This window comes from Gopherus flavomarginatus, chromosome 1, assembly GCF_025201925.1.
Source record: "Gopherus flavomarginatus isolate rGopFla2 chromosome 1, rGopFla2.mat.asm, whole genome shotgun sequence".
Taxonomy (NCBI): Eukaryota; Metazoa; Chordata; order Testudines; family Testudinidae; genus Gopherus; species Gopherus flavomarginatus.
In genome coordinates this window covers 103,336,448-103,362,325 of record NC_066617.1, presented here as the reverse complement: position 1 = coordinate 103,362,325, position 25,878 = coordinate 103,336,448, and the positions used below count along the sequence as shown (strand labels likewise).

Below are 25,878 nucleotides of genomic sequence, written 5' to 3'. Positions count from 1 at the left end.
CCTTTTCCGATTTGAATATATCTTTTTTGAGATGTGAGGGAACCAGATCTGCACCTGTTATTCCAGATGTGGCATAACACAGATTTATATAGTGGCATTATGATATTTACTGTTTTACTATCTATCCCTTTTCTAATGGATCCTAACATTTGGTAGCTTTTTTGACTGCTGCTGCACATTGCGCAGATGTTTTCAGAGAACTATCCACAGTGACTCCAAGATCTCTTTCTTGAGTGGTAACAGCTAATTTAGATCCTCTCATTTGATATATATAGCTAGAATTATGTTTTCTGATGTGCATTACTTTGCATTTATCAACACTGAATTTCATCTGCCATTTTGTTAACCAGTTTTGCGAGATCCCTTTGCAACTCTTCGCAGTCTGATTTGGACTTAACTGTCTTGAGTGAGATAGTAAGGAGTTTGAAACCAGATTATTTTGGGGGAAAAAAGAGCAGGGTGCCCCACCTCCTCCTATCAAATTTTCCCTTTTTTATTCTTTCCTCCCCACCACCGAAAAGCCCAATTTTCTAATGCCTTGTACAGTTGCAAGTAGCATTTTACACTCTCTTTGCGCAGGTGTAAATTACCACAACAAGGTGCAGCTGCACAAAGGTGCCATGTTGTTACATCCCTTTCTCTGGCTATGCCAAAACTCCTACAGTATTGTATAGGACAGAAGGGTGTCTCCTTTCCCCAAGTGCCTCAGGGTCCTGCTGGCTCGGAGTGAAGGACCTGAACTTTGACTCCCACACATTGCCCTATGGTTTGACTGCTGGGACAGCCACATCTGTTTCTCTTTACCAGTTCATTCCCTGCTATTGGATGTAGTTGTAGTGTTGCCTGCTGGGGAGAGGCTGTTGGCATTATCTATGTTAATTCTGAATAAATGAGCACTGGAGCAGCTGTTCTGAAATCAGATACAATCCCCCATGCACAATGAATGACATGAGCTTTGGAAACTAACAAGAATCCCACTCCATTGATGTAGATTTAATCTTTGGGCCTGTCTAACTTGCTGGGTCTGGTGTAACTAGCATAGTTTTCCCTTTACTTAGCAGATTTCAGTGATAGCGTATAAACGGTTAAAACAGCAGGGAGAAGCAGACTGGCCTGTGGCAGGACAGGAAAACCATGGGATGGGGGAAAAAAAACTTACACCTGACTTTGGAAGAGAGGAAGTGACTGGGGTTTTGAAAGACAGGAGGTAGAGGGCTAGAGAGCCAGCGGATATCTGGGTTAAACCACCCGTTTCCTGTGACATTTCTCCTTAACTTTACCTTCCCCTCAAGGAATGAATTCCAGGCAGGTGGCGTGGCTTAGCCCTTTATACCCTTTCCAAGCTCCCATCCCAATTTCCTACTTCCTGCCTCCTCTTCTGACACTGCTATAAATACCCTCTCTCTGTGCCAGAGGCCTGGAGATATGCACATTTCAGATTAAAGGGGACTAAGTCGACAGGATAAAACAGCATCTAGGCCAGGTCTTGTGAACCGTGAGGTCATTGGGTCCCCTGCTTTAAATTTCCATGCAGAAGGTGACAGAATGGAGAGAATTCTATGAGACTGACGTGGCCTCTTTATTCATTGTACGTGCCTTTGGACCTGTTCCTGGGTAAACAACTCTCTTGAATAAATGAGTAATAACAAAGAGCATGCCTTGTGGCTTTGGCTGAAAGCTGGTTAAACCACATGGGGGTGGGGGAAGGCAGGGGGCTCAGGAAGAAAGGAGAAAGGATAGTCAAGGGTCACGCTGCCTGGAAAAGTACAAGAGCTGTGGTAATGATAACTTTTAATCGGGGTAGTGAAGAAAAGCAGCCCAAAGGAAGAGGAAATAAGTAGGTGGTTCCTTAGGGCTGCAGTATGGGCAAAAGGTCTCCAGAGCTGTGCTTGTAATATTGACCTTGTGTGAGGGGATCAAGAACAGAGGGAGTCCTGGTAAGTGAGATGGGAACAGAGCTGCAGCTAGTATAAGGTCTGATCTGATAAGCAGGTGCTCTGCTTGGGCCTTCTGCTAGGGTCTGGACTCTTGCATCTCTGAATAGCTGGGGAATCCATAGGGTAGGGAGGGAAAGACACAGAACTCTAATAACCACCAAAGACAGCGTGTTAATTTAAAATCCCAAAGGCCAAATCACAAACCAACAGCAGTGAGGAAAGTCAGAGGCAGCTGTACCTGTGCTAGAGCCGTTGCCTTGCAGAAGGCTGCTGAATTTAAGGAAAGGACTAGTTTTTTAAGCTCCATATTTTACTTTCGTAAACTTAAAGTACAGCACCAGTTTTTGTTTTTTTGAGGAGATAGGGGATTAAGGTCTTCCTAGGGTATTTTCTTGGTGGATTAAGATAAAAAGGAGATTTTATTTGATCTCTTTACCTCTCTTATTTCCAGGTTTTTAACCAAGTAGGTGGTTATCTTGATCAGAAAGAGGGGAATGGGTAAGACAACCTAATAACTTATTAATAATAAGGCTTTTTCCTTCTCTAAGTTCTGTAGCAGTTTGGAGAGGTGGGTGAGACCATGATGTTACATTTTATGGGCAGACCTGTGATTTGCTGGAGAACAAGGCTCTGGAATAACTTCTATGCCTCAGTTTTGTTATCCGTAAAATGGGAATAATATTTGCTTCCCTTACAAGGCAAATTCATTAATGCTTGTAAAGCACGTTGACATCTTCAACTAGAAGGCACTCTAGAAAGGGTCATGTGGGAAAAAATAGTATCTGATCAAGTAACTAAAGATATCAATCTATATGAACAAGGGGCAGAACTTAGTTAATATGGGCAACTTTAAATGCAGGCGTTTCCTAATTCCGAGTGCTTGAATTGGAAATCTTGACAGTATTCTTTTAATGTAGGGTGTTTTTTTTTAATGGAATATTATAAACTGGGATAGAAGCTAGATTAGCTAAGAGACTAACAAATGATAACTCATATCAGTATACTACCACTTACAACTTCAGCTTAACATACACAGACGATAGGAAATACCAGATAGGATCAGATAAATGGTCCATCTCATCAAGTCCTATCTGACAGTGGCCAGCAACAGTACCCCCACAAAAGGTTAGAGGTGGAATAATCTGCCCTATCCCCCTTAAAATTCTCATCCTAATCACAAACAGAGATTGGTTTAAGCATTGGAGCATGAGTTTCTACGTTCCTTTCAATATTTCTCCTTCCCCACACTGACTGTTTTATCACTGGGTGCGCACACACGCGCGCACACACACACACTTTTGTCATCTGAATTTACCCAGAGCACTGTGGTCTGCTCTTTCTTTTAGATTGTAAGGCTTTTGGGTGAGGGATAGTATTCATAGAACATGCTGAATTAGGTTGAGCAAGAGTCTTCCGAAGTGGCATTGCATACTGAGTATTTCAATTGCATGATTAACAACCACTGAGACACAAGCTTCTGTGCCTCCTGGGATGTACCTGACTGCACCATGGCAGATGAATGGCTCATTGTGATGTTATAAGTTCTCCGATGTTCTCCTTCCTCCCCCCAGCTGTAAGGTCATTAGATTATCGCTCCCAGTGTTATGAAAACTTGCGGATGCCTTTCTAGGACACATGGCTTGATATGGCTGGGATGAAAAATCAAACCACCTAATCTCAACCTATATGCAAGAAGGGAAGCGTTGTATTCCAGACAGAGCTGTATCTGTCTTTATGGACTAGGGCCCAGCTCCTCAGAGGTATTTCGGCTCCTAACTTCCATTGAAATCAGTGGACATTCAGAGCTTAAATTCTTTGGAGGGTCTGAGCCTAGGTTCTAGTAGGTTACAGACCTTGCCCATACCAACAGACTGCTCTTTTCTGCACGTTGGACGGCAAATGGCATAACAAACTGTGTAGCGGCCCTTATTGGCCAGTTCCCACCCTTTCAATCCATCCTATTTCATGACTCATTTGAAATGCAGTAGTACAGCAGGTATCAGCCAAAGCCTGTGTGCTTATCTTGCTGTTGTCGGAAAGTGTTCAGATCAATAAGTTCCTTCCTATGTTTGCTCTCTCCACTGACATTGATTTCCTCCAGCAGTGATGTTTGTTCAGAGTGGTACTGCTTGGGGAAGCGTTGGCTCTCCCCTTCCTTCATCCCTCCATAACCGCACAGGGACATTTTCCTGTTTGTCCTCTGTGAAGTCTGGCAGTTTGGGGCTACTGACGCAAGCTTTGTTCCCTTCTGAGCTCTTCTTCTCTAATCTTGGCAACAGCAATTACATACATCTTGACCTAGGCTGGCTATGTCATGGACGTACAGGATAGTAAACAGGAAGGGATCACATGAGGGGCGGTGGGGCTGGGGATACCTGATAGGACTATATCCTTGCACAGGTTAAAAATCCATTCTTCAACCCTGAATAAAGTCAATACCTAACAGGATTCCTCCCAGGGAACCACCTCCTCACCTATATACACTGCCTAGCAATAAGAGTTTGACTACAGTTATTAGCAAATGTTTATATTGCTGCAGTGCTTAGAGGACAACCAGGCCAGAATCCCAGTGTGCTAGACAATGTACAAACATATACACAATGATAGTCCCTGCCCCCAAAAACTATTGCCTAGCTCTCAGGTGGGAGAATGACAGGTCAGCAAAGTTTCCTACAGGGTTACACTCAGCCCATTTAGGCTTTCCTTGGGCAATACATTTATTACAGATAACTCAATGCAGGCTCCTGTATGGAACTAAACCTCCATTATCTGCCTATTTCCTTGCTCCCTCTGTTTGCTTTTCTCCACCACCAACCTCAGGCCTAGCTCAAAGTGACCATTCTTACTATGACCAAGTAGGTTTGGATTCAGCGCAGGATCCAAACTCTAATATACACTGTGTCATTTCTGAATCACCAGGCTGGGCCGTAGCATTATTTTTTAAAATGAGTACCGTCCTAATCAACTGCTGTATTGGCGTGAACACAGTCAAATTCAGTGGTGTCTCCAGACACTGAATGCAGGGATCTGCAGTGCTTTCACAGTATGAAAATCAAATCAGATCTCTGCATTCCTGGGGTTATTTCTCCTGGCAAAGAACAGACGCTTAAACGAAAACCTGCATTCATGAGCTGCATGCACTGCACCTGCCTCTGGCACAGCAAGAGTGAGTGGGTGTGTGTGTGTATTTCTACTTCAGTAAAGAAGAACTGTATTTTGATGTGATCCCCCTATAAGGCAGCCCTCATTCCCATTTTGGCTTTAAAACTTAAAAACAGTCACTGCATTTGGCAGGAAAAGGACGATATCAGTCTCCTTATTGTAGAAACAGTAATTCTTCCATAGTGCTTTACATTTTCAAAGGGCTTTGTAAACATTAACCAATTCTCACCACGCTTCTTACTTCCTTTTGGTGCATCTTCACAGAACTCCAATAAGAGAGTTACTGAGCACTGCAGCATTTAGGAAACCATAATCTGTATTGGAGACTCTTTTTGTGAACTACTTTGTGTGTGTGTGCGTGGTGGGGGGTAGTGGGGTTGGCCCATATTCTAGACTGATGTTTGTCCTAGACTCATGTCCCTTATGACTGCAATATCGTGGGCTTCAGAGGGTCACGTGGAAAAGGTGGATTTTTAAATTATGTGAATATCCTTTCTTTTCTTTACTTTTCTTTTCTTTTCTTTTCTTTCTTTTCGTCAATGTGTTTTGCATTTCCTTCCAGGTGTAATTGTAGGGGGTAATAGTGTGCAGCATTAACCCCATTTTAGAAACTGAGGTACAGTTTCTCTGCTACTGATGCATTGCATGACTTTAGGCCTTGTCTACACTAACCGGGGGTTTGATGTGTGGTGATCAATGCATCAGTGGCTGATTTAGCGGGTCTTAGACTGCTAAATCAACCATTGATTGCTCGCCCGTCGACTCCTGTACTCCACCTGAACGAGAAGCGCAAGGGGAGTTGACAGGAAAATGTCTCCAGTTGACATCGCATAGTGTTGACCCCGTGGTAAGTAGATCCAAGTATGTCGACTTCAGCTATGTTATTCACATAGCTGAAGTTGGTAACTTAGATCGATCTCCCCCTGTCCCCCATAGTGTAGACAAGGCCTAAAGTCATGTAGTTCATCAGTAGCAGAGCCAGGATTAGAACTTGACCCACCAGATTGTGGCATACTTTAGGGAAATAGACCATGCTGCTTATCTGAGGAAATGCATGAAGTGTAAAATTAACTAGTTCCAAAGCGGGTGTACAAACACTAGTTAGAGTGAATACCCTTAGCTCCTTGTCCTACTTGCAGCCCCTCAGTGGTTCAGCAGTCATGACCTTGAGAAACTTCCCCTGAGGCAATGGAAAGTGCTCAGCACTGGACTGTAGAGAATCCTAGGTTGGAAGTGTGCCTCGTGTGCATGCGCCTTAATGTCACAGCTCACTGATGACCCAGATGACTTCTTGAACTGGTGATGACAATAGTGTCTGTCTCACTGTCTGTTCGCAGTGTTAATTAACCCAAAAGCTGTTTTCTCTCATGCTGTGAACGAGATGTGAAAACAACCAGAAGACTTTTCCCGTGCCCTCAGGGTGTCCAAGCATCACAGCCATGACCCCTGGCTGAGCAGGACTGAAAGAACTGCTGCGCAGTGGCCCACATGCCTTTTTAAAAAAAACTGGTTCATTAAAATTCCGCCTCTCCCTGCCCCCTACTTGTAATAAGTCTTTGGAGAGAGGCCACTTAGGGGACACAACTGCAGAGTAACCTTCCCTATTTTCTTCTGGAAGGTTGGAGGCAGCTGCTGTGGCCTCATGTCTTGAGATTCGACCACTACTTACTTGGGGCTGATCCCACCCCAATTAAAGTTAATGGAAAGAGCTCCGTTGACTTCATTAGAGTTTGAATAGGCCCTTTACCACCTGCAATAAAGCAGAACTCTCTGTCTTTCAAGATCTTGGGATTGGTTACGCCGCAAAAAGAGAGTGGGAAGAAATTTGTCACAGAGGTGACTTGCTTACAACCTCAGTGATGCACTAAATTAAAGGATTAGTGGTTTCATTCTGAGACACTTTAGTTCAAATCCTACTTGGATCACAAGGGGCAATGAGTTTGGCAAACTCAGGGTAGTTATTACCTATAGAAGCCACTAGCTGTCTGATATTCAAAGATGCTGGGCACCTGCGGATCCCATTGATTTAAATATGACTTGTGGGTTCTCATCACCAGTAAAAAATCAGGGGGAAAAGTGGGCCTGATTCTCTTTATTGATGTTGTTTGAAGAACAAAACGTTCTGAAAAAGTCAATCAGAAATGTTGAAATGAAACATTTCAAAATGTGGATTTGAAGTGAAGAGTTAATTTGAAACAAACATTTAGTTTCAAACCACCATTTACACTTCAAATGACATTTTATGTGGAAATGCAGATGCAAAATGAAAATTCTTGTTTCAATTTTCTCAATGGACAATCAATTAATTTTTTTTTCAGAAATAGATTCTTTTCCTTAGAAAATGTGATTTTTGTCCAGATTTTCTAAGAGGATAAGTTTTGTTAGGAAACGCTTCTACTGATTTTACTTTTTAGGGTCTAACAAGAATAGCCTCCTGTTCTGGAAGCCAGCTAACTCTGAACAGGTTACCTGCTGTCTCATATGTCATGAGAAATTCTAGAATATCATCCCCCTGAGATATATAGCTTAGTCTCTCTGAAGGCTGAGAATCTTGTATAATACAAATATCCTTCCCCAAACATCCTCATTTGTTTCTAGTCCTTGGCAATGGGCACTTCACCTTGGTTTTGCTCCATTAGTGAACAAACAACTGTCTCTGTGCTGACACCAGTCGACTGAGACGAGGTATTTCCTCATATGTTTCCATTAGCTCTCTCTTTCAATGTTTAAGCTTCTAGTCACCTGTGAACCAGGTGCAATATGTACTGAGGCCATGAAACCCTGGCTCTGGGAGGAGGTTTGTGTTCATTATTTTGCCCAAGTGGTCTTGTGTCACGCTTCGGGAGACTTGGACAAGAAGGAAACAGTCAGGCTTGATCTGCTCCCTACAAATTATTACCCTGGCCTGTAAACATTCAGAAACACAGTGCCCAGAAAATTAATGGACCTCACAACATGTAACCTCAGCCACTGAGTTTCAGTAATAGCTACTGCTGCGCTGACTTACCATGTGTGTTAAGGGGATGAATAAGGGACATAGGCAGCTGGTACTAGAAGGTAGACTCTTCTCGACAAAGTCAGAGCCCAGTGGAAGTTTATGTCAAGAGTTACTCAAAGAGCTTGTCAATTTCTTTAGCATAGGGGTCCTTTTTGACTGGTAGGTAGGTCACTGAGCAAATCTCAGCTGGATCTGTTTGGCCTGAGGAGGGAGGCTTTGTATGAAGAGATAGATTGACCACATGGAGTGGGAAGAAAATCCTGTGGTTTAGACTTGGATTTCTAAACTGTTATTGTATAGAGCAAGTCAATACAGTCTGCGGAAGGTGGGTTTGCTGTGCTCACTGATGTAATACAAGTGTAGCAAAGAACCCTCTCAACAATACTGTATTAGTAATATTTGGATGTGCATGTGTATGAGCATACCACAATAGTGACAAATAACTTACAGAAATACATTCTTATTAAAGCTAGTTGAAATTTTCACAGATTTGAAATTTTGATTAAATATTTGCATGAAACATCACAAGCGAAAGAGCTTCAGTTTCTCTATCCAGGATGTATTTCTAAAGGGTTGAAAATATTGTTAAGGCCTCTTTGGCCAGTCCTTCCTCAGGACTTTCAGTATTGCATCTCCCACCAGAACCTGTTCACAAAACAAAGCTGCTGTATCCCTGCCTATCTTCATCCCCTTTGCTTCAGTAGTTTTCTAGTCTGAAAGTCCTGTGTCCAAAGCTAGATTGGACAATATTTCTCTCTACTACATAAACAAATAACCAGGGGTGGGCATATCTTCTTAGACACTTGATGTGTTTTGATTAACTCTGTCATGGACATCCCAGTCCCACTCTCCATTTCATACCTTTTCGAGGACAAACATGGACTGGCTAACTGAAATTTGAGTATTGACACATTCATAAATAATATGCCAAATTAATACATTTCTCGAAGCTCGCCATCAGTGTAAAATGTGTCATGGACACGATTATGTTTATAGATACGCTGCTTCCTCCAACACATAATTGCCAGCACTTGAATAGCTCACAGCAAAATATGATAGGTAAAAGAAAAGACACAGGCTTCTCCCAAGAAGGCATGTCTGCATACAATTTCAGCTTCCCTAAAAAGCAGGCCTGATAGTAGGTTATTCTCAGGTCCAGTGCAAATATAAAAAGCAGAACAGCACATGTAGTTTGGGACCTGGTTAAATATGTATGTCCCTTTTGGCTTGGACAGCTGCTTAGTCTATCAGCTTAAGCAGGTTTTCTAATGCAGGAAGGAATTTGTAGGCCCACCCAGTACCCTTGAAATCTATACATGTTTCCAAACAGCTCTTACGCTCTAGCTCCTACGTGCAAAAATGTGTGTAAAACATGTGATCAGTAGAGGCCCATCTTGTCATAAAATGCTGGCACCTGTCCCAGTTGGGCGAGGTGCTTGAGAAAGGAGAGTCCTCTTACATGTCAGTGAATAAGCAGCGTCCAAAGCATGGAGCTTTCGACTCTCCCTTTTTGTAAAGTCTTATAGATCATTAGGGCTGCTGTAATTCTTCTAAGTAAATGGACACAAATCTGACATCAGGAATCATAACATTCAAAAACCAGTGGGGGAACACTTCAGCCTCTCTAGCCACTCAGTGACAGACCTGAAGGTAGCAATTTTGCAACAAAAAAACTTCAAAACAGACTCCAAAGAGAGACTGCTGAACTCGAATTAGATACAATTAACTCAGGCTTAAACAGAGACTGGGAATGGTTGGGTCATTACACTAATTGAATCTATTTCCCTATGTTAAGTTCTCCTCACACCTTCTATGGGTCATCTTAATTATCACTTCAAAAGTTTTTTTTCTCCTGCTGATGATAGCTCATCTCAATTGATTAGACTCTTCCAGTTTTCATGTTCTCTGTATGTATAAATATCTCCTATCTGTGTGTTCCATTCTATGCATCCGAAGAAGTGAGCTGTAGCTCACGAAAGCTTATGCTGAAATAAATGTGTTAGTCTCTAAGGTTCCACAAGTACTCCTGTTCTTTTTGCGGATACAGACTAACACGGCTGCTACTCTGAAACCTGTAATTCTTCTGTCCAGTAGAAACATTTCCCCAGACATTTCCAAGCCAGACTCTCTCCTCCTTCCTGTGCGTGTTGTTGGGCCATTTAGATTTCAGCACCCAGTATGTTTGGAGATTGCACTGTAAATTAAGGGGAAATAGGAAAAGGGCAGATTTTGCTCAGGAGTTTTTTTATTAGCTGTTCGAAAAATATAATTAAAGGTGTGTAGTTGTATTTACTAACACCACATATGCCAGAAAGGAGATGCAGTAACTCATGAACAAGTTCCTGCCAGTCTGTTCACCTCATCTAGATTTGCCTTTCCCAATCACAGTTTTAATTTCTCAGTGTTAAGAGCAAGACATGAACCAGCATCCTCCATATTAGAGGCCTAAGATTCCAGGATCTGTGTGAATGTGGCACTGTGGCAGAGCAGGAGGTAAAATTGTCATGGCTCTTACACAGATATCTGTGAGCAGCCTCTACATACCTACCTACACATGCCCCAGAAAATAGGTAATAGGGGCTTCTCTACCACGCTTCTGCTGAAAGCCAGACACCAATTGCAAGATAATGGCTTACTCATTCACATCCTCTATGGTAAATAGCAAGGGGGCCAGCTGCCAGCAGAACAGCTGATCCTCTGTTTGGCTCAGTATTATCCAAGAGGCTGTGCTTCAAATGTGCAGTGTGAGCTGGTGTGCATTCTTATATCTTGGGGACTAATTCTGCTCCACTTACTCAGGTTCAATAATACTGCAAATACTCCCTTGAAATCACAGGGACTAAGTTACTAAGGGTGAGTTAGGATGGTGGAATGGGGCCCATCGTGGTTGCAGGCCCTCCAGATTATTGCCCTGTCTCTTTTAGCTGCCATGCCAGTCTTTCATGAAATTCAGCCTCCAGGCTGTGGTCGCCAGAGATACAAAATCAGTGTCGCCCATAACTTTTTACTAAAATAATGAACAAAAACATGGTTTTCTCCTTACAAAGGCTGTTGCCCAAATTGCACTTTATAAGAAAATTCATCTTTCTTTATAAGCTCCAATTTGCTTTCCACATTACTGCTCACTTCATGGCTGGGGAGACGATCAATGCCAGATGCACATTCCAGCCAGGCAATAAATGTTCCTGCTGCAATCAGCCCTGCGCACCAGCTCCTCATTTCATTAAAACCACACATGGTTTCAGTTTGCCCCTAATGGGTCTCTGCACGGCTCTGCCATACTCCGCAAATTGAACACTTAGAGCCCTGGCTCCCTCCTAACCATTCAGAGGAGCTGTAAGAAAGGACAGCTTGTCTGTCAAAGACTTAACTTCTCAAATTCGGCATGTGCTGCCCTACATCCTGCCACTGCTTCCAGAATTGGGGGAGGGGTTAATAACCCTTAAACTCAGAACCCATGTGGCCCAAAAGCAAGCTGTGGAAGTGCCTCAAGAGGATGCCCTGCTGGACCAATTTTGAGTCACACACTAGTTATTTTTAGGCATGACTGTAAATTGACCCTGGAAATGCTTTTTTGTGTTGGTTTTGCCAACCCATCTTCCAATATCACTAGCCTCCACTGAAGGCAAATCTTCCCTCTTTGGCAATTGCTAGCCAGACAAGATGAGTCAATAGGCACTCTGCTGAGTTCATCCTTTGGAGAAGTGAGGGCACCTTCCCATTCTGTTCCCAAGGCGCTCCCCTCCATACACCCCCTTTTCATTCCTTGCTTTTAACTCTGTGGCTTGTCCCACCCCACTGAGCTTTACTGCAAAGCAGCCTAGTCCGCAAATTATTTTAGGTGAAAATGTGCTTCCTGCCACCCCCCTCCCGTTATGTACTCTCCCCTGCCCCCAAAAGCTAGATGGAAGAGGTGCCTTCAGTGCTTCCCTCTGCTAAGGGCCTCTCCAAGCTGTAGGCACACTTACCCTGCAGCCCACATGCCAATCTAATTAAATCTATGGTCAGCCCAGAATGCTTTGCTGACACAAGCTGGGAATCACTAATGATGTGTAGAATTCTTAGGATTCAAACAACTGCTTCATGTGCCATTGCCAATGATTGTCTCCATCCTGCCTGCCCTCTCTTTAGCTAAGAACGCTTTGGCTGATGTAAGAGTGGGTAACAATGGACCTTGCATGTTTTTCCAGGGCTTTTTTTTCTTCCTTTTGCTTTGCTGTGTGCATTCTGCAAGGTGTTTCCTGCAAATGTCCCTGACCAGTCTTTTGACACAAAGCAAACCATCTACGTAAAGTGCTTTAAAGATTCAAGTTACAAATAATTACAAATATTTATTTATTTAAAGTAGCTCTGGGTGATGGGAAACACAGGAGTGAAGATGGATGTTAGGAATTAGGCAGAGAGGACTATTATGGGGAATTTAGGAGTTTTTAAAATTGTTTATGGGGACCTGAACAGTACGTCTAGATCAGAGGCTGCTCAATATTTTCCAGCAAAGTTCTTGCCTCTTTCTCCATTTCCACTGCTAATGTTTCAAAGTGTAGAGGCCCATGTGGGATCTAGGGTGAGAAACAACACGAGGGATGTAAAACTGTTACTAGTGCAGGAACCTTAAAAATGGTTTCCTACTAATTTAATAAAACATTTTCTCCACTCATATTTCCAATACAGACAGCTAATGATATATGTGAGACCATCAGATGTCATGTGGCCTCTGTGATGAGGGACAATTGGGCCTCCCATGTGCTACCACACAATACAAATAATATACTCTTCCATTCATTAACCTAGATGGGGGACCCCAACACAACCATGTTTACTCCAGTTGCTGTCTGCAATTTTGTTTCTTAAATTCTTGGTCCTGCAATGTGTCCCCTGGTTGTGCTTTATAACTAGTTGAAGCCACATGGTGCCTGGAGCTATTATAGTCTCTCCGGAAAGAAGTGCATTGCCCTATTCTCTTCCTCATTGTAGGAAGCCAGGACATTATAGCCCATTGGAACAAATGAATTCTAGCAGAGGGGAAATTTGCAGAATAAAAAGACATGACAAACCTGGTTAATATTTAGCAGTAAGAGATCTGAACCAGACCTGGCCAACTGCAGTCGATAGCAAACAGATGAGGGCCCCCATATGAAGCTGTTTAATTGGGCGCCCCCTTCCCCCAGAGATACAGTGCATGACTGTCTCTCTTTCAAGCTACCTCAAATAGCCTTGACACATACCAGATGGGGCTAGGATTTAAAACCACAGGGTGACGACCATTAGAGAATGTGTTAGATCTGGCTGGAAGACTGGGATGGGTTGTTGGACGGGATGGACTTTTTTTTAATTATTTTTCTTTTCCCCCTCAAACTTGCATAGTTTTGTCAAAATTTTCCATCCAGCTCTAGAGGAATGTGTCCAGGAGTGGTGTCTGCATTTGTCCCCAGGCAGACTCAAGTTCTCCTCAGAGATCTCTGTCAGCATGAAGCAACTTTTGCCCCACACCTGGTGATATTAGGACATGAGTGGCAAATATCTCACTCGTTCCAACCTGGAGGATGGAATCCCAGTGAGCCAGGCACCCTCTTCTGTCTGTAGGTTTGGCAGCAATATCTGGTCCAGTGCCTCCTTTAATACAGTCAACGTGTCTAATCCAGTGATTCTCAAACTTCTGTACTGATGACTCCTTTCACACAGTAAGCCTCTGAGGGCAACCCCCCCTTATAAATTAAAACACTTAAAATATTTAACATTATTCTAAAAGCTGAAGGTGAAGTGGGGTTTGGGATGGAGGCTGCAGCCCGCAAACCCTCACATAAAAAGGTTACGACTCCCAGTTTGAGAACCCCTGGTCTAATCTGTGGAGTTCCTTAGTATGCAGCCAGTTTGCTGAACTACTGTAAATCGTAAACTGCAATGCTTGCACTACATCCGTCTGACTTAAATCTACAGCAGGAGCACACCTTAGGTTACAGCAAGGCATAAAGTGCTCACACAAATGCCACACCTCTGTCCTTACTATTATTCTTCTGTAACACCTGAACAGGTATATGGGAGACATGGCATTAACAGAGATGGAGTCATGATAGCTAGTTACAAAATATAATCTCTTCTCTATGCTCAGTGAATGAAGGTACAACGTCCATTCTAATCATTACAAGAAAGTCTTATATTTTCAAAAGTGACTGGTGGTTTTGGGTGCCTCACATGAGATGCCAGCTTTTTTAGATGGCAGGTGCTCAGATATGGGTGGTTGAAGGGGCAAGAGAGCAACATGTAGGTCTCCCATTCCCTGGCAGCAGCGTGGAGGAAGTGTGCTTATACTCCTTGTCTCCCCACTTCCCCTCTTCATGGTGCTGTGTAGCAGCTCTTCTGGCAATGGCTAGTTCCAGGGGAACGGGAAGGCTCGGTTGGTGAACTGTAGTGGCTTTGGTTGGAGGGGATAGATAAAAAAGGAGTTTCCTTCTTCAATATTCTCTCATGCCCGCCACTTCACCCTCCCCCCCCATACAAATTTGTGAAGAACCCTCTCATTTTAATTCACTTATTGAAGTGATGATACGAGGAGGTGGCTCTTACTCTGGTACATGCAAATTAAGGCAAAAAAACCAAGGGGAGAGTAAACATTATTTTCCCATCTCTTGCTGGAGTCCTCACTATATTTAACCCCACCTTTGGCTTTACTGGGGAAGTAGTAGGTTACTACGACTTTTCTCTCCTGCAAAGGAATCCTCCACCCCACCCCACCCACTTATGTCTCACATAGCCCTCATGCAGTTTAGTGAAGCCTCCCAAGAGCCTAAATAAAACTGGGCAAGAGCATCTTGTGAAAGAGTCATGGTTGGCCCATAGTTGTGCTCCTCAGTGATGCAGGAAGTCAGCCCCGCTGGTGTAGTTACTAACAGATCAGCCTGAGGGGTGTGGAAAAGAATGCAGCCCATGAGACAGAGCAAGTCTGTTGCAGGATGATCATCAGCGTTTACTCAGCCCTAGAAAGCAGCGTGAGTGACTCCCACCCAAGGAGGTCCTTGTGACTGCTATTGTACATTAAACTTCTCAGATTCTTGGTAGCATGTGACATGTGCCATGAGCTGTAGACTCTTCAGCTCCTTAGGCCTTGCAGGATGCAGCCTTTGGTCAGTTCCCCACAAACCCTCTCACGCACATCTGAGCAAGAATGGGTGGCAGAAAAGGAAGGTACAAATACCCTTGGTAGAAAGCCTCTGTTTCAGTAAAAGGTAAATACAGAATGAGTAAAAGCTGCCCCTTCAAGTCTATCCTGCTCTTGAAGGCAAATACATTTTTGCTTGGCTAGGCTCTGATCCAGTCGGTGATCTTGTTGGGGTATAATTTCTTTGCCCCATTGCTGATCCCACATCTTTTGCTTTGACTGCTTTTGCCTGTGGATTAACAATTAGACACTCTCTTCCCCATGCATCCCTTGTTATCCCACATGAATGCGTCCAGAATTGTGTGCGTTTCCTCTCAGATCTTGGTTCATTATCCCCAGCCTGTGGCTCAGTCTCTGTTGTCCCATGGCATTTCCTAGAGGCTGTTCCATTGTTAGCCAGATTCTGCTTCTAATCCATTCTACTCACTCAGCTGACTACAGGGCATTGTGCAATCTGTACATCATGGCAACTTGGAAAACATCTTGTCACCTCTGTTCCCATTACTGCATACATAAATCTTCTTATGCCCTCAATTATTTAAATGCACTGCGGATTTTGTATCTGAACCAGATCCACTTAAAAGTTGCCAAAATGACACACTGATAAATGAAATCCTTGGAACCGAAATGAAAAGCCTCGGAGTTTCTATCTTGATCAGTCTTTGATTACTGGGTCACAAGTGAAATGGGTTTGGGATTAATCCCTGTCCCTAAAAGGGTCTGCCCCCATGTAAAAGAAAAAACCCTACACCTTTGTGACAACTAGTACTCTCTGGTGAGAAGACTCTGGGACTCAGATGGCAGTGAGTTCTGCAGATTAACATTGATAGAGCTTCCAATGCACTGGATAGTAAGCACCACTGTCCACTGATTAATGTAATGTTACACTTATGATGTTACCATCTAGTTGCTGGCCTACAAGAAAGGATACAGACCATAATATTATTGACAGCTAATGGAAACTCCACTTTAGCAAAAGCAGTAGAGGCCTTTGTTTTTCAGATAGGAGTAAGAGTTCTCTTACCCATGCCATATGTGTGTGGTTTAGCTGGTGTGTGTATGCATGTCACCATAGAATAATTACAAGTCCTCTTGTGTCACATCACCGCCTCAGCTCTGCAAATGATGCCAGCTTTCATCTACCAATTGTCCAGTTCTCTCACAACTGTCTGTGCCTGGTCTTCCATGCTGCCCTTCATGATCTGACTTGTGAGGCCACTGTCCTCTCCTACCTCAAATCTCACCTGAAGACCCAGTGCTTCTGTGACTCCTTCAAGGAACTGGTTAACTAATAATGGATAGGTCAAGGAGTGGTTGGCTAGAACTGATGCATATTTACATGACCAAATAAACCAAACCTGTCTGGATTCTCTCACTTCCCTTATGCCCTTCCTATGTGCTTACTTTCTTAGGGCCTAATCCAGTATCTACCAGGGCCGACGAGGGTGGGGGGAGCCGGTACAAATTACCAGGGCCCAGCGGTCCAGAAGGGGGCCCGGGGCTCAGCTTCGTCGGCCCTGTTTAGCCGGTCCACCCTTGCTGGAGGGGGCCTGAAAATTTTTTTTCACCAGGGCCCGAACCCGCTCTCGGCGGCCCTGGTGTCTACTGAAGTCAAGGGAAAGGTTTGGATCAGTCCCATATAGCAGGGTATGTTTGGGCAGGCAGTGCCTACCACATTGTGGATGCTTTGGGAATAGAAAGGAGGGGGATGCCTGCATAGTGTTATGCTGCTATCAGTTCTGTGCTTTCCTAAGCACTAAATTTACCCATTTTTTAAAACACACACACCAAAGCAAAAAAGATATAAATATACTCTTGTCCTTCTTTGGCATGCATACTATATAAATCTCCCGAGCCCACGTGAAGAGTAGGATTTGTAAAAATTATTTGTTCAGACCCACAACTAAATACTTCTCTCCCCCCACCCTCAAATACATTTTAAAGGAAATGAACATCAGATTTGAGAGTCAGTCCATTGGGTTCTTTTTGAATCAGTGTGGCTGCCATGCTTATCTTAACAAAGATTTATATCCCCATCTAATTTAGCTTCACATAAATAATTATGAAACACTCATGAGACTTTGCCAACCGCCCAAATCCCACAAAGTGACCCAACCTGAAACCCCAAAGTACTGAGAAACATTCATCTTGGATTGGAGTATTTTTATAGGCCCCATTTCAAAGGGTCTGTGGTTTAAAAATATGCAGCTATTTTGGTGACCACTTGTGTGGGATAAAGTTTCCCATCGGCAATAGAAGGATTGTAATAGGACTCCAGGGAGAAAGGGAGAGTTCAGGGGGAGTGCTCACTGCACCTTTTGCTGGTTAGCATGCATTTTGTTGATTAAAAGAGGAGTCTCCACAAGTAAATATGCTTCTTTAGATATCTTGGATTTAATTTACTACAGAAATACTGTCGACTTCAGGTGCTTTATAGAGCATAATACTTTAAAAATTAGTAGGGAAAACAGACAATGTTTAGCTTATTTTTAAGGTCCTGAATCAGTAAGGGACACATTCTGTACCCTCTGCCCAGGTGGGAAGGGGTTTTCTGCCAATAAAGCTAGTGGAGATTCTCAGAGTGTGGGGAAAGGGCAGGATTTGGTGAAGCTGGAAAGGGCTACAAATCCATAGCACAGAGCCCAACTCTGGGGAGACTCACAACATGCTCTCAGAAGGAGGGTATCGGGACAGGCTAGGTCTGGAGGATCCACACAGATGAGACCATTCAGCTGGAGCCACAACTGCAGAGCAGTTCCACTCCCATTCAGCAGCCTGGATAGGAGGATTCCCTCCCATACCAGCCCTCATGCAGTTACTCAGCAGATACAGCAGTCTGGTCTCTGAGAGCAGGATTTTAGTACCAGAGAAGATAGGGGTAGACTCAGAACATTATCTGGTCCTTGGCAAAGAGCATGACTTTTCCTTTGGCCTGCACAGGTGCTCAGTGGAAGATAATGAGATGGAGTCTGAGGCTGCAGGCCAATTAGGTTCTCTGGCAGAGAAACAAGGAAACTATATAAGGGTTGCTGCTTGGGAGACACGAGGCTGGCTGCCTTGGAGTAAGGAGGACTCTACCCATTCACTGGAGCCCAGACTAGTGTATTTTGTTTGTCATGGTTTTGATCAAGATGAGTTAGTTGGAATTACTGCTGTCTGACCCCACTGTGGAATAAAAGCCTTAAGAGCAGGGAGGGAAGGCACAAAGGACCATTAATCGAGCTAGTGAATCACTCTGATTGTTCATCACGATTGCATTAATTGAAAGTGGGACCCTCTTTCACTTAGGCTACATCTACACAGCAGCTAGGAGGGATCATCCCCAACTAGAATAGACATACACACAGTAGCTGTGCTTGAGCTGTCACCTAAAAATAACAATGTGGCCATGGCAGGATGGGCAGTAGTTTGAGTTAGCTGACCAAGTACATTCCCAGGGATCAGGTGGGCATGGACTCTGGCATCTAGCCCACACCACTGCAACCACACTGCTGTTTTTACATGCTAGCTTGAGTAGAAGCAGTGTGTGTGTGTGTACATCTACCCAAGGTGGGAATTACACATACCAACTGTAAGGGGAGACATACTTGTACTTAGAAAGACCATAGTTCTGGATTCTCTAATTCTTTGGTAAATTTGTTGACTGGTGCCTAAATCAAAGCCAGCCTTTTTTATGAAGTCTTTGCACTACGTTAAGTGCTTCCGGTTAAACTGTTGCTAAGGAAACTGAGGTTCGGGAAGAATGAACTGATTTTCTTCTGTTTCGTCAAAACCTGGATTTGTCTGTCACCTAAGTATAAACATGTTCTTGATTTGGAATCTTAAATAGTGTTTAACTTCCCTCCCCCTGCCTTTTCATTGTGCTCAAGTCCCTTCAGTAATATGAGGTTTCACTACTATTTTTATCCTTTATTAGCAAACACTCATTTCTTCTCCCTATTCACAATATCTTAATATGCAGCAGAATTCAACGTGGCCCTCTCGTTTACTTCCTTCATTGTATGCTAGCTCTGTCAATGATACCTGATGGAATTCACACAACCCTGCAGGAATTTGTGCTCATTCTTGTTAACTTCTGATGCCCAAGAAGTTCTCATTCTGATTTTTAAGGGTTCACAGAAAAAATGGTGGAAGTTGGAAAACCACCCAACTTCTTAAAGATATTTAAAATTCTCAAGGGCATTCATCACTAAATCTGTATCACTTTCAAGAGAGTCAGATCTAAGTATGAACTACTGTTTTGCTGATTTTTTTTTCTTTTTTTTGCTATGAGTTCATCTATTTCTGGCAATACAAGAAAATAAAAACACATTTGCAAAAGAGTTCACAAATAAGTTCACAAATAAGTCACTGGTATTTTGAATTGGTACTACTGGAACCTTCTTATCTTCTATAGAATGTATTTGAAAAGACTGGCTGTAGTAGCCCTGATATCAACAAAAAGTTCTTTGAAGTAGAGGAGAGAGAGAGAAGCCCCAAATGTCATGCATCTTATGAAGTGAGTATTCACCCACGAAAGCTTATGCTCCAATACGTCTGTTAGTCTATAAGGTGCCACAGGACTCTTTGTTGCTTTGTACAGATCCAGATTAACACGGCTACCCCTCTGATACAAGAAAAGACTATTTGTGTTCATCTGTCAGATAAATTGACCTCTTTCTCTTTGACTTTCATCCTGTTTCCAATATTGGAGCGCAGCCCTGACATCACACAAGAGACAAAGAGCACAACACTTGTAAATACTAGGCCATGCCTTTAGATTTACACTGTCTGCATGCACACATGCACGATCTCAAAGAGAAACTCTTTGAAGACCATGGCCAAATTTTGCACTGACTAATGCCCCAGACAACCTCATTGAAATCAATGTGATTGCCTGGGGCTCAAAACCAGTGCAGAATTGGGCCCCCAGGGGTTTAGTGTCTGTACTGGAAATTATTGCATTTTTCATTTGGTTTGTTAGGATGATGCTATTTTGCTTAACTCTTTTGGGTGGGGGCAGTTCGTAACTGGCAAAGACCAAGCCAGATCCTGCTCTTACTGATGGGGAAAGACTTAGAATCAAAAGTCAGACATTGAACAGGTGAACTTTTTTTGGACCAGTTTTCACCACTCTGTCTCCTGGACTTTTGAAGGGAAACTTAGTCATAAACCTAAAAAACTCTGTGGATTCCCCAATCCTAAAAATAAAACAAAGCCCATACCTTTGACCCTCTGCAACTACTGTCCCATCTTCCTTCTCCCTTTAAACTCATTATATGTGCAATCTACAGCCATTGCCTCCAACTCCATCTTTGGTCCCCTCTACTCTGTCTCATGCTTTCTGTGAAATAGCTCTCACCAGAGTTCTGGTCTTCTTGACACTCCTCTCAGGCCCATTCAGAATGTTGCTTCCTAAATCATCCATTTGCCTGGCTTGTTATTCTAATCCTATCACCCCATTTTCTGACTCCATCCACAGGCTTCTCTTTGTCCAGTGCATTCCATTACAAGTTTCTAGTGCTTACCTTTAAAGCCTTGAAAACGTGGTTCTCCCTGCAGAAAAGGGAGTTGTAAGTTTTGTCCCCCGCACCACTATGCTTCTGCTGGTCTCCATCACTTGTGTTCCCATTTCTCCTATGATATACCTTGTTTCTTTTATAGTCCTAACCCTCGTCTCTGTTTTTCTCATCCATCTGTTGTCTTTTCCTCAGAGGGGTTCTCTCTTCTTTGTCATTTGTATGTAGAATCCCTGGCATAATGAGGGCCTGATACTTGACTGGGGGTTCTTAGGTACTGCCATAATAGAAATAAAATCCACAAGCTTTCTTCCATTCCATATCTTCTGCACAGAACGCCCTCTGTGAACTAGTCCATAAAGCCACTACTTTCTCTTCCTTCATGTTCCTCTTCAAAATACTTCTGTCCTGAAACCTAAGGGAGCTGCCAACTGATAATAGCTAGGTAGATGGCTAGTAGAGACTTCTGTTTGCTCTGGTCATTGGCAATACAGTAAACACTTGCTTTTATTGCATCACTTCCCCATTCCTTCTAGTTGGTTATTACACCAACTTGTTACTACTTATCTGAATTAGACTGTACGCTCTTCCAGGCAGGGCCATCTTTTGCTCTATGTTCATGAAGCATCTAGCACAATGGGGCCTTGATTCTGATTGCTGTTTCTATGTGTTACTGTAATACAAAATTTTTTTTTAAAAATGAGGAAAAATTGCTTACAACTGTGAGCCTGTTCTTCTTTAAAACATGTTACTTAAAAACTTAACAGATCTAGAAGCTGTTAGGATGTGTTAAAAAACAGCTTGCATTTCAAAATTCCATTGAAATCCTCCATCACTCAAAACTTATCAGGCCTTTAAATCACCAGGTTGGTCAGCAGGATTTTTCCTTTTAGCAAAGTAACAGTTTCCCTGTTTAAATGAAGCATTTCCCATGGCGTGCATTCATTTACCAGTACATAAAGGTTGTACTGAATTTCTCTGAAAGAAGTAGACCCTCCTCCCAGTCCAAGGAGTCACTATCAGAACTTTACCAAGGTCAAAGGAAATGGAATATATATACAGTGCTTTTTGGTTGCTGGAATATCAGAAGTTGACAACGTTGTTGGGCCAGCTCTTCAGCTTGTCTTCAATGGACTTATGCTGGTACACAGTAGCTGCAGATCTGGCCCCAATGTCTTTTTCCCAAACGCTATAGAATAACAAAAATCCAAAACTTTATTTCAGAAAATACTTCACTATACTACTGCCTTGATGAGAATGTATTGTCTTTTGGATTATTTAGGGATTGCTGAAGTAGTTTGAATGGTTCTTCATAATGAAAGGCTTAATATACTAAAAATAAGATTTTTTCGTAGGTTTTTTTCAGATCTCATTTTAGTACTGAAAATATTATTGATTGTGGTCAGTTTTTAAAAAACTCAATGGTCTCTTTGGGGAGTGGAGAAGACAAGTGATAATCTTTAGCCTTCCCAGGACTGGGCATCTCTGAGCTCATTTTTTCTGCCATGGTAAAAATTAAACCACTTCTGCGGCTTGGATGACATGATACAATTGTTCTAGGGCAGTGAGCATTAGATGAATAATACCTTCTGGCCTTTCTCTTGCTCTCTAATCTTTGGTGTCTTGCCGAAACTTGAAGGTGACCTGCAAACTTTTTTCTAAAAAAGATAATGGCAGTTATTTGCTGAATGCCCCAAATATCAAAGCGCAGGAGGACATTCTGCTAATAATTGACTGTAAACTAATTTGAAAACTTACAAAACTGATTTCAAGGTTCTGAGGTTGCTCTCAATCACTATAGATACCCAGTATGCATTGTTCTGAGATATTCCAAACAAAAGGAACTTCACTGGAGTGATGGAGATACCGCTGGGGGTGCAGATTAATGTTATTTTTAATACACATTAAAAACAGGGTGACTTGGGAGTGCCCAGTTTCTTGCAGCTCCAGTGGAGTCCCTGGTATATTTAACATCACAAACCTGTGTGCTGTGGCTTCACAGCGACTGGGAGCTCCAAGAGCAGTATTAAGGACCAGAAATAAATTAATTTGAAAAAACGGACAGTTATTTGTTGAATGCCTTTCTGCCCCTTCCTCCTTGAGACATTCAGAGTGAAATTCACTCCGGTGGGCTCTGTGCAAAGATTGTGCAGCCCTTAGGTCTGACTTTATTCCTATTTTAAGGATTTAAGTGGACTTTATAGTGTATGTAGGCTTTGTTTTTCCCCTCTGCATGAGGATGATTTTCCCTCATTAAATGACACCACCGTTGTTGACATCACAAAATATGGTCCCCTGAATGACTGACTGTAGGGCCTGAGTATCTATAGCTAGGATTTCTTGCAAGTAGCCAAAGCACTTTCATATCCAAGTTTATTTTGTGAGAAGCCCCCATCAGCAAATGATTTGAATTGGACATGATATAATTACTGGGCCAGATTTATGAGTGCTAGCAGTTCTAAACTACACCTTGAGTGGGTATTGATCCCAAAGGAGGACTGTTCTCTTTTGTTTGCAGCCAGGCCTCAATATAAACCCCACCAGTGAAGGCTGCTGAGGGGATGTGCCAAATCAAGACATTCCCTGGTGCATGGCCCCCTCCCTGGCCCATGCACTGACTTTCTAGGCTGTGCTGGTCCCTGTACAGTGGCAGAGGAGTAGTTAAGGCCACTTTGTGCTGCTGAAACCTCTCATGGTAGAACTTCTGCACCAGGTTCTTGCCAGTGGCATAGGCACCAGGCTCAGTTTAGCTCAGTGGTTCTATGTCTCCTAACAGGGGTCTGGATCCTTTCTTTGGAGGGAAAGTATTTCATTAATAGTCAGAAGGCACCCATGGCCTTTGGTAACTCAGCTGAACCCTTGTGAATCAAAAAGACATTTCTTAATGTGCATATGTGCAGGGTAAAAGCAAGTATTTGTGTATCGGATACAAAATAAATCTGGAGTTTATTTGTCCTGGGATTTATCATATTTTTATTTTATAGTATCATCCACCCATGTGCCTTTGCTGAATTGAAGTGTCTAATCTAAAATCTGGATTAGAGTCCATGAAATGTTATTGTCCCAATATCCATGTTGTTTTCTTCTCTCATTACAGTCATCCGAGCCAAAGTGGTGGGGAAGAAGCTCATGAAAGATGGACCTTTTGGAACGATGCGCTACACCGTCAAGCAGATGAAGGTAGGGGTGTGTGTGTGTGGGCACCTCATGCTAGGTTTAGCTTCCAAGGCAATTCTAGTTAACTGCTGATCACTAACACTGGCTGCTTTTAGGGTCCAGTCCTGCTAGTTACTGAGCACCTTCAACATCCATCGTGATTAATGGGAGTGGAGTGTGGTCAACAATTTACACAATATGAGAGACTGACTGTCTGTCTGTCTGAAGGCCATGCCTACCACAGAATGCTGAGTATATAGGGTTTTCCTTTATTCTTAACACTTATGGTGGTAAAGATGCCGGAGTGACAGCTCTGGATACTGAAGTCCTGTTTATCCCCAGAGATACAATGTAGGCAGTGGAAGTGCAGGCTTCTCTGTGTGGCCCTACCAATAAGCTTCAGCTCTGTTCTAGAGGGACTACTTGTCTGGGGATAGGTCATTCAGCCTCTTCTTGTCTTGGCTTCTCTGCTGAGACCGCCAACAAACATGTCAGTTAGAATGGTGGCAGTTATCATATGGATACTTGTCCAGTATGAGCCAGACTGAGAAAGCAAACATGCTTCACAAAGACCACTCAGCACCTTAGGGAGAGTAGCTTTCAGACACTTTCAGCCTGGGCTAGATTTAAATGGGTGACGAGAGGTACATTTCATTACCAGTCCCGAGGCTTCCAATTGTAGCCCATCCATGCACACTTCCCCCTGTGCCAAGCTATATAACTATAACTGCAGATTTATCACGGCATTGTTTATCAAGCCTAATAGGAAATTTTAGTCAAACTTATAGGTTTAGTGACTGCTCTGGGATGGATTGATTTTTTTTTTAATTAAAAATGCCTTGACAAAGGAGGGGGCACTGACTTCTTACAGCAACAGCCTCTGCCCCGACACCCAGAGCATAAGGCCTCAGGAGGAGAGCAGGGTCCTGAAGAGTAAGCCCACCACGCACTTGCCACGGGCAGCTTCTGTGTACCCCAAGGCAGGACCACCAGTTCCCCAGTGCAGGTGCTGTGACCTAGTGCATGGGGCCAAAGCACCACTCCCTCAGATTGGGCCATGCTGCCCCGCTGCCACAATTTGGGGAGGCTTGGGTGATTGGATCACATTTGAGTAAGTGGTGCTGTGACTCCAGATGCCATGTTGTAACACCCAAAGCAGGGAGCTGGGCTTAGCCCTGTGGGACACAGGAGCCAACACTGTGGGGCAAGTCAAAGGCAGACTCACCCCCTAGAGCCTTCCCTCTGCACCAAGAAGGTGACCCACCTAGAGCCTCACTGCAGGAAGTCACAAACAAACAGAAATGGTACCCATAACCTTTTCTGCACCATGATGAACCTGCAGTCCTACTTATAGCCCAGACAGATTTAACTTAACCTGTTGCTTTTGACTTTTTTTTTTTTTTTTTGGCCAGCTGACCCCTTGTTATGTAATGTTAAAAAATCAGCCCTAGTTTGTTTTTCTTGGCTGCAGCATTCCAGTCATAAGACTGGTTTATGTCTTTTTTATAAAAGAAAAGGAACGAAAAGGCCTTGGCAGCTGTTGCAGAAATCTGAAACATATTAGACAAAGTAAAGGTTCAGGAAAATGTGCCTGCCTTGTAACAGTAACTCTCTTTATAAGGCAGTTTATAGCTAAGCAACAAAGCTGCAAGGAGGAGACATAAAGCCTGTTTCATAAGCTATCACAAAGCCTCACAAGTTGCCAAAGTCAGCCTTAGCAGGGCTTTTTCCCTGGAGTGGAATTTTTGCACTTCACGTAAGAGGGTGTGAAGTGCTGGGCTTATGTATTTGCTTAAGCTTTGCTTTGAAAAATGTCTGTGAATTTTGTGCGCATGAAAAGAAATGACTGACAACATTGGCTAGCGCGAGACAGTGCAGCCACACCCCTCCCTTTGGCAAGCACCTCAGTCCTCACCAGCAGCCCTCTGTGCTGTGCCAGCCCTGCTTTGCCATCCCTCAGCTCTACCTGTG

General features: G+C 43.2%; 2 protein-coding genes across 3 annotated transcripts in view; one reads left to right on the top strand and one right to left on the bottom strand.

The window, feature by feature from the left end:
* Positions 1-25,878, bottom strand: part of SYN3 (synapsin III) — a 291,194-nt gene that overhangs the window by 140,924 nt on the left and 124,392 nt on the right. The window lies entirely within an intron of this gene.
* The window catches only part of TIMP3 (TIMP metallopeptidase inhibitor 3), a 49,620-nt gene that overhangs the window by 11,257 nt on the left and 12,485 nt on the right, over positions 1-25,878 (top strand). The window contains exon 2 of the mRNA XM_050927333.1: positions 23,849-23,931. Within this exon, the coding sequence (XP_050783290.1) occupies positions 23,849-23,931 (83 nt within the window). The remainder of the gene's footprint in view (positions 1-23,848; positions 23,932-25,878) is intronic.